At 37.8% G+C, this 9,607-nt stretch overlaps 1 protein-coding gene across 4 annotated transcripts in view; it reads left to right on the top strand.

The window, feature by feature from the left end:
• The first annotated feature begins 2,245 nt into the window (after nucleotides 1–2,245).
• The window catches only part of fer1l6 (fer-1 like family member 6), a 39,751-nt gene continuing 32,389 nt past the window's right edge, over nucleotides 2,246–9,607 (top strand). Inside the window, exons 1-6 of one of the 4 annotated variants that reach the window (XM_015359499.2) lie at nucleotides 2,246–2,583; nucleotides 6,379–6,455; nucleotides 7,010–7,127; nucleotides 7,573–7,627; nucleotides 8,379–8,510; nucleotides 9,396–9,458. In XM_015359499.2, coding sequence (XP_015214985.2) covers nucleotides 6,386–6,455; nucleotides 7,010–7,127; nucleotides 7,573–7,627; nucleotides 8,379–8,510; nucleotides 9,396–9,458 — 438 coding nt within the window. In that variant the 5' untranslated portion in view covers nucleotides 2,246–2,583; nucleotides 6,379–6,385. Of the gene's footprint in view, nucleotides 2,584–5,065; nucleotides 5,349–6,033; nucleotides 6,271–6,378; nucleotides 6,456–7,009; nucleotides 7,128–7,572; nucleotides 7,628–8,378; nucleotides 8,511–9,395; nucleotides 9,459–9,607 lie in introns of those variants that run through there. The other 3 variants (XM_015359497.2, XM_015359500.2, XM_015359498.2) reach the window with 3 other exon arrangements.

Raw genomic sequence — 9,607 nt, 5'->3', positions numbered from 1 at the left:
GAGTGATGAAGCCAGTTCATAGATGGGGATTATTAGGAGGCCATGATTGGTGAGGGCCAATGGAAAATTTGCCAGGACGCCGGGGTTACACCCCTTCTCTTTTCGAGAAACACCCTGGGATTCTTAATAACCACAGAGAGTCAGGACCTCAGTTTTATGTTTCATCTGGAGGATGGCACCTTTTTACAGTATAGTGTCCCCGTCATTATTAGGACCTACACAGAATGCAGGGTGAGCGCCCCCTACTGGTCCCACTAACACCACTTCCAGCAGCAACCTTAGTTTTTCCCAGGAGGTCTCCCATCCAGGTACTGACCAGGCTCACACCTGCTGAGCTTCAGTGGGCTGCCAGTTGTGAGTTGAAGGGTGATATGGCTGCTGGCAATATTACACTAATTATTACAATATTCAATTTTCTTTATTAAGAATGAATAATTTGTTGGAGTTATTTAGGGCTATTCTTTACAAAGGATCCCAAAATACTGTACATAACAGAGTGGACCCACTATTGAAGTGAAAACATCCACCTGGGTGAAGTGATTTGGCCATTTTGCACCAGCAGCCCCAGTACAGAACAAATCAGGTAGTGAAGTGAGGATCTTTCACCAGTTTAATTAAGGGGGAACATTAGGTAGACCCGAATGTGCAATTCCAGGATGAAATTTAGCCCAGAGAGCCAGGGATAACAGCTTTACTCTTCAAATGATGCCATGCAAGATTTAATGACTATTTCGGGAGCACCTCCTACACTACTGTGAGTGTCTGTGGTTTCTTTCTCACTGGGGAAATCTTCGTGAAGTTCTGATCCAGAGGTTAGAGCGCCACCTACTGGTCTACCAGCACCAATTACAACAATAACCAGGATGGCCTTGGAGATCCCCCACCCCAGTACTGGAATTAACATAGGCTTGCATAGCTTCTGATCTAAGCCAAAGCCTTCTGTAGCTTCTGATAACAGTGCTGCAAATTATGGTTTCTCGTTGCAGTTTCTGTATAATCTATTCTATTGTATGGAGGTTTATCCCTGTTTTTAAAGCACTTCAAGTAGTAGACACCATTGTTTGTTATTGATTGATAGCTTTGATAAGCTTGAAGGTATTATCTTCTGTCCTGTTGTTAATGGTGACAGAGGAGAACAGTGTGACAGGCGCTTTCAAGGGACTTTTGAACCACCTGTTTACCAGGGGTGTATATTTGCACAGTTACCTTACATCCTGTTCCCAGAAGTTAAGTAAACACATAACTTGGCAAGAAAAAAAAAACTATGTTTCAAGATTGGTAGATAGGTGATGAGAAACAAAAAAAAAATCGATGCGACATGCAAATCTGTTTCAGCAGACATTCTAGGTTTGAATCATTAAAGTGAAGTGTTATCGTTGTAATTAACATTACAGAATAAGACAGGGGTGTAACAGTAGGTAGCCTTTGCATGTAATTGGGAAGGAGTCTCTCAGTGGCAGCTAAGGTGTTATTTTCAGGAACGATAACAACATAGTAAATTGGAAATTGACAAACTATGGTCCTTAATTTGTTTTATAATTTCTTTATTATTAACATGACGCTGCAGTGTTACATATGATCTGGGAAGAAACACAACTTCAAATTGGGCAGATGTACACAGTGTTGTGCTGCAGGCATGGTGTAGATTATGATACAAATAGTCATTAAATCTTGCATGGCTACCTAGTTAAATTGTAGATTACAGTAGTCAAAAATGCAGGGTGGCAAAAACAAACAGAGACAATGAGAATAACAAAATGACTTAGAGCAGTGGTTCTTAACCTGGGCGTGTGAGATGTGCTTTCTGGGGGGTGAAAGATGACTAAATGTTGAAAAAACTCATTTCTGAATGTCTAACAATACATTTCCACCTAGGGCTGATAAAGTAAAAGCAATCTATTGACATTTTTGCAGTGTAAGTTACAAATTAGGCCAGTTTTCAAATCCAGTTTTAATTCAACTAATGAACAAAAGCTGAAAATCACTCTCCTAACTTAAAAAAAAAATCCCAATTGAGATTTACTGGCCAGTTTTTTTTTAACAAACAAGGAACCATGTCCTGTTGGTTTGTTTTTTTAGTTTCTCAATATACCCAGCTCTATTTTTTAAGAAACTGGTTTTAGTGAAATTATCATATCTCCATTTTCAGAGATAGTATGTCTTCCTGGTATTGTCACCAGATACTGTACCAGATACTGTACCTGAAAGCTTTATCAGATGGTGGACATTTGGTTTGAAGAAACAGAAGCCATATGCCATGAGATTATAGTCTGGTCAATGAGATCTCCTGCCCTAAGAACAAATATTAGCACTGAAGATAAAAAACAATTACAGCCACTGAAATTGTTTTTTAAGGAATATATTTATTTTTACTTTTTTTTACTGTGAATCCCTTACCTGACACCTCTGGTTGTGACACAGTATTAAGAACTCGCAGGGTGCAGAAGAGTTTTTAGCACATCAGCTCATCTTTTTTAATTAAAAATGCTACGATCTTACGTCTTGTGCAGAAGACTGTGATGTGCATCTTGGATTGCCAGAAGCATATTGTATTGTCTTATTTCATCCCTTAAAATAGGCAAGGTAAGACATTTTTATATTTCTTTTAACAATGTAAAGGATTTTTTATGTCAGTTTTGATGTTAACCTCTGTTTTAAAACGTTATTGCTAGCTACTGCCCTTGTGCTTATTTCTGTTTATTTTAACTGCAGGTTTTCCAGCACTCATATTTACTACTTTTTTAATTTACATAACACAGATACTATACCTGTGAAGCTGGTACAATACTCTTATAAGAATTAATCTATACAGTATAAGCTCCACCTAAGGTATTTTCAGACAACAAATGGTTCACATGAACTGCCTTCTGCATAGTCTCAGCTAGTGATCCTGAGACAAAAAATCCAGTGGAATGAATTTGAGAATTTGAGCAAAATAGCAGGCAATTACCACAGACCTCAGGTACTGTAGGAAGAAAAGACTGCCTGGTTCAGCCAAGATAAAGAGGTCTGTGAGATCAATGAATGGATGAATGGACAGCAACTTTAACTATACTCATTCCAACTAAGTGAGAGGGACATGACCGCAAACCCCACACTGCCCCGCAAGGAATTGAACCTGGGAGTTTGTGTAGCCGTTGTCATATAAGACAACGGCTACACAAAGCCGTTTGCTGTAAGTCAATACAGCAAAACATTAGAATGCAGTTATTAGACCTCTGTTTCTGATATTGGGTTTGAGGTTGAATGGTAAAGACATTCTTAATGAACAGCATTACTTAACTGCTTAAAGGACACTTTGCTGGTAACCTTAAAATAGAAGCAATTCTACTTGCAGCTATAGTACACTACAGTAATGTAACATTCAGTAAAAATTAGCATTATTTGCATGATCAGCTCACTCAAATTAGAGATTGAGTCAGTCCAATCTTGCTTTCATATATCATATGAAAGTGTGGTTTGTAAGAGTAATATGGTAATTATACGGTAATAATATACAGTATAATGAAAAGAGCAATAATTTATATAAGAACATGAGAAAAGGTTGAAAATACAAAAGGTTTCAGAAAGGAGGCCATTCAGAACATCAGGGGGACTTTCTATCTGGTTTTTGGCAGCTAATTAGGTTTTTCATCCAGTCATTTCTTAAAGAAGCCAGTTTATGGGCTTAACAACATGACTGAGTATCTGTTCCAGACTTGCATGCATACCAGGCTATCTTAACTTTGTTATTGTGCTGTTTTTCTGACCATTGTTCAGCAAATAAATATTAAAATAGACTATTTTCACCAGAAAACATATCTAGTATCCCCTACAGTAGATTGTTTTAAAATGATTATGAAAATTTGAATGTGGCACAAAGGAAGCCCCAGTTCCACAGAAGAGCTGATATGACAGACATCAGTGAGAGACATCAATGAAACTGCTGACTAACCTGAAGGCCAGGAAGTGGAATTTCCACTCAGATAGCAAAAGTAAAAACAGGAAAGTGCACAGAAAACTGAGGGGAAAAAAACTGTGTCAAGGTGATGATAGAAAAATATCACCTTTATCTAGTTTAATGCCACAATGTAGAATAGGCCTAGAATAGGTTTCCTTAAAAAAGGAAACTCTCAGCATAACAACTTTACTGAAAACAAAAGAGCATAGCTATTGAAACTGTGTTATCGATGCGAGTTGATAATTATCACAGCTGTTCCTTAGCTCTGGGATTGATTGGGGACTGTCGAACTTTCTGTGTGGAGTTTGCATGTTCCCTTTGTGTTGGCATGATTTGTTTCTGCTTTTCTCCCACTCTCCAAAGGCATAATGGCTAGTTTAATTGGTGTTTCAACATTGTACCTACATGTTTGTGTGTGTCCCCTGCATTGAACTGGTGTCCCCTCTGGGTTATAGTCCTGCATTGAACCCTGTGCTCCCGGGGTATATTCTGGGTTGTGAAGAACTGATTTATCATGATCTGGTGAACATTCTAAGCAAAGTTGTCCACTGATGTTTTACGACAGATTCCTCTTACTGCCCTAAATAAATGACTAGCGGAATTGAACCTTTGCCAGAGGCAATGCAGCAGCAAATGTAACTATTATTACTATGACATATTTACAACCAGAAAGGCCATGACAGTGTTTAAGTCCCTTTGCAAACATGAGCTACACTCATCCAGTTTCAGGTTTCTGACTGCTGGGCATTATTTTGTTGTCCCTAGACACTTCATGTTTGCTTAAATGCAGATGAGTTAATTTGATCATTAAAAAGAATCCAGAAGAAACTTTAAGTGCCATCGGCCATTGTTAGTTTATAGTAAGACAAAAGGAACCATGAGCAGAGTTTGCAATTTTGGAAACATAGACAGCAAAGCAGGCTTGTTACTGTAATTTAAGCTAAGCAGAAAAGATTAACTTGCGGGGCGCACATGTGTCATCACACACCAGGTGAGAATGAGGCAAGGACAGCACTTACTGTTTTACATTCACCTCAATTCAGGTTTTTCAAAATCAGAAGTCAAAATGGAGACGTACTGTAACATGTGACTCAAACAAAAGAAAAACAAAGGAAAAAGTCACCTGGGCTTATACAGTATTTTCCAGGCAAATAGGGAATGTTTTCTGTAAGGGAGGTGCCACTATATTAGATATGTAAGGGCTTGGCTCAGAACCATGGTTTTGGAGCATAGTTACCCTTCATTCACTTTTACTGATTAACAAGTCAGAGCTTCATTGCATGAGACAGGAATGCAGATACTGTAACGTCTTCCAGACACTGGGGTTCTGGGCATTTCATTAGAGTGAGGGGACACAGGTGGAATACCCACTGGTCAAGATGGACACGTCTACCCCAACAACACAGCGGTAAGAGACAAAAGCCATTTGTTTTGACATTGGGTATTTTTTTTAGGTTCTACCATTCATTTCTGATCATGTTTGTGATGCTAATAAAGCTCTGGCAATTTAACTGTCTAGAAAAAGACTCACATTTTTCTATAATTTATTTTACAATACATGTCAGGATTGTGGAATTCTTAGAACTTTAATATAATATTAGATAAATATAATATTATAATATTACTACTATTATTAATAATTAATATAATAATGAAATATAATATTAGATACATTAACAGACAATATAATCTATTTAAACTCAAGGCATAAAAGAAAACACACTGATACAGTATATCACAGATCTGAAAAAAATGTGCTGCATCTTGTCTATCTTTTTCAATTGTGTAACTCCTTAAAAATACTAAACTAACTGAGGCTTACATGTCAGAGCTACATTTGACCCAATACTACCACAGTCTCTTTGTGTTCAATTTTGGACATCATTCAAGAAAGTTTTTTTTGCTCTGGCACTAGTCCAGAGAAGAGTGGCCAGATATATTCTCATGCTGAAAGGAATGTCCTTTACTCTCAGGGCTAAAAAAATCAGAATCTTTTTTATGTTTTGAGCAGAGATCACTTCAAGGACACCTCCTTCAAGTCTTCAAAATATTCAAAAGCATAAACAAAGTCAACCCAACAGACATTTTCAGAATCAGCATAGAAATGCTTTGAACTGCATTAAAACTGCAAGAAGCAAACCTTCGCTGTTTTTTGTATCATTAACTGAATCAGCTTACAATTTTTAAATGTATTTTAACCCACTAGGTCTGCTTTCCACACTGAGGAGACTGCGTTTCTGATTTTGCTCTAAGTTGTAGATAAAGGAATGACATCTATTTCTGTTTCATCTTCATACTTTCCACACTCTAGAACTCTGTGTCACATAATGGTTGGTCATGGTGCCTGAGAAAGTCAAAATTCATCACAGCTCTGTTATTTTACTTCTCTGAATTTCACATGCTGTTGGCATCTATCTTACTTTTTCTTTCTATTTCAGGAAAGGGATGTTTGGTATTAAGAAGAAAAAGAAAAAGGCTGACAAGGGCTTAGTCTTTGCAAATAAGGGTGCTCTGGGTAAGGCCTATAAAACAAACACACCCTCTGTTTACCAAGCACCTTCTCCAGTTATAAAGATGTTAGATTTGTTTACACTCTGTGTTGTTCGGTAATGATAGTGTGCAAACATGCGTTATGTTCACTAGGAAATTGTTATTTTTTTTAAAGAAAACATGTCTTATTAAGGCTTCAGGGGGAGGGTGGTAAATTTTGAAAATAAAAAGCATATACTGTACCTTAGGATGTTCTGTAAAAACAAAACAAATTGTCATACCAATCAGTCGATATTGTTGGCGTCTGTGTTTCAAATCCAATATCCTAAGTTTCAGAGTACAGAACGTCACAGATTCAGGGGTTTCAAAGAAAGGAGAGGAAGATGAAGGGAGGTATTTGAGTTCAGTTTATGTAGCTGGTTTGGTGGAGATGTTCCTAAGGCACAGCTGTGTGTGATTGGCTTGTCTATGATATCTCACCCAAACATCAGTGAAAAACTTCCATTTATAGTGACTGTGGTTAAGAGTACAGAATTGGTGGTGCTTCAACGTATTGATTGGAAATTGTACACTTTACAGATGGCAGTGAAACAGACGTCACTCCAGAAACCCCTGCGCTGGCTGGAGCAGGTGAAACAGAAGATGGCAGTTTGGCTGGCCCTTCGGGAACCCCCAGAAAACCAAAAATCAGAAAAAGGTATTCAGTGCTCAAGTGTGCTTAATGTTAAAACACCAACTTATGTATTGTTACACAGCGCCATAAGGGTTACTGCTGCTGCCTCTCAGTTATTGGGTCAAGTTCAGCTTGAGACACATTCGGTGTGGAGTCTGCATGTTCTCTATGTGCCTTTGTGGGCTTTCTGCAGGAGCCATGGTCTCCCCTTCTCCATCCAAAGACACACTGGTTATGTTAATTGGTGTCTTAAATTAGTCCCTGTGTGTGTGTTTGCATGCCCTGTGATGGACTGGCACCGTGCCCAGGCCGTCCCAAGTTGCACCCTGTGCCACGACGTTTGACAGAAGTGAGTGGTGTTCTCATAATGTGTGGTTGGATACTTGTGGAATGTGTCTGCAATCAACAATAGCAAAGTAAAATCCAATTATGCAACAAAACAAATGTTGTTTTTGTGTCTCCCTAACAGATCCAAGCCCGTAAACAAAATCCATGACAGTGAGAGTAAACCGCAGTCATTCCAGGTAAATGAATATTAAACAAATCGGAAAATGACAGAGATTGTTTCCGTATGTAAAATACTGCACTACAGCTGTTTCCAACAGCTTTTTCTGATACGGTCTTCTAATACTTGCATATATTGTTGTGTCAGATCTGTAAACTAAAGGCTGTAAAGTGCTAGAAAAAGCAAACAACTTAATTTTTTCTTTTACAGTGTGAATATTGGGACAATATTTTTTCCCTTTTATGTATCTTTTTAGCAGGGCCTTCTGTTAATTAACCATACAATTAAGCTGTAAATTGAGCGTACCACTAGAAAATCAACTGTAAATAACGCTTGCTCATTGTTTGAACACATATTTCTGGTTATAATGTACACAAATTAGCTCTGTATAAAGTCACTGCAAAGGAATGCCATACTGCTTTCATGAATTCCTTCATGCAAAAACACCTTCTGTGTTAAATCATAACAGATTTTCTTTGTAAATTATGCACAGTACTTTCTTGTTAAACCCAACGCAGAGCGCATTGCCTGTCAATTTAATTTTCTCAGTTTGTCGCTCTGTTCTGTGTGTACTTATCTTACATAGTTTCCTCTAAGACGAAGTTTACAGAGTCTGCCACTGTAAATCCAATGACAGATGTGCTAAATTGAATGAGCATTTACTACACTGCAAATGAATTACATACGTTGCATGTTGTACATATTGCATCGTATTCATGCCCGGGGTTGTTGTGAGAAAGTTTAAACGGAGTCTGTATTTGCGCTTTTAGATTTCCTTTAACATCACAGAGGCTCGACAGCTGGTGGGAGAGAACATCGACCCCTGTGTAGTGATTGAAGTCGGAGAGGAAAAGAAGCAAACGACAGTTAAAGAGGGGACCAACTCCCCATTTTACAATGAGGTAGAAAATGTTGCGATCTTGTCAGAGGGAATTAATACTCATGTCAGTGGGCCAGGAGAGCAGGAAGCAGGCACAGGGGTTTTCTGTTGCTGTCTCAGGTGAAGGTGTCAGTGACTAAAGCTCACGTCCAGCTTTTTCAAAAGACAAGAGTATGACCGGTCTCAAGCGGGTTCTGAATTACAGAGACATTAATAATGACACCATTATTAGCGTAAGCGACATTTAATTTCTGGGGAAACCACTGTATCCCTTTTTAATTGCACATTGAACACCGACAGCAGAGCCCTTTTGAGAATCAGCATTCCCATGCAGACATAAAAGGCTCCACATTTTGTGAATGTTTTTGCAGGGTTCTGACAATTAAAGTCGGAAAAGCAATACATGTATGTGTTAGTTGTAATTTTTGCGCCTTATAACATCTTTTGAACAAGTACAGTACGTCTTCCAAACACACAGTTGTGGACCGCTGTCCTTGGTGATTTAGAGCTGACGTTGTCTAACCTGTTTATCAAGCTTGTGCAGCTAGCTTTAACATTTGTTTATTTTGAGATAAGGACATAATATTAGATTATGAGATTAAAGTACAATTTAGTACTGCAATAAATGTTAGTTTTAAAAACTGCTTTTTAGAGTTTGTCAATGTAATATCGTAATTGTTCTCTTTTTCCCTTTTGTTAAACAAGTGATGTGTGTTTTTTTCCACAATATTTAATACATGCAGTAGAAATCGTCGACAATTTCTCCTGTAAAATTAAAATCTCAATCATCAGTGCTTTTAGTCGAGTGAAATACTTAGAAAACATAAAAGTTACCACAAGCAACTAACTCATTTCATATTTAACTGGTCACTTAACCATCCCTTTGTATAACAATTTTATTTAACAGTATTTCGTGTTTGACTTCTTTGGCCCTCAAGAAACATTTTTCGACAAAGTCGTCAAGCTCTCAGTAAGTACAACGTTAAACAGGTGCTATTACTGAATTAAAAATCAGGCTTTTTTTCACATTGAGTACAAAGAGCCTGAATTTACAGGAATAAATCTTCTACACTGCTGATACAAATCTCAAGGCTTTTCTGAATTTATTTATGTTTTAGT

The sequence above is a fragment of the Lepisosteus oculatus genome, chromosome 12 (genome assembly GCF_040954835.1).
Source record: "Lepisosteus oculatus isolate fLepOcu1 chromosome 12, fLepOcu1.hap2, whole genome shotgun sequence".
NCBI lineage: Eukaryota > Metazoa > Chordata > Actinopteri > Semionotiformes > Lepisosteidae > Lepisosteus > Lepisosteus oculatus.
Note: the sequence above shows the minus strand (reverse complement) of the source record. Positions and strands in the feature narration are given on the sequence as shown.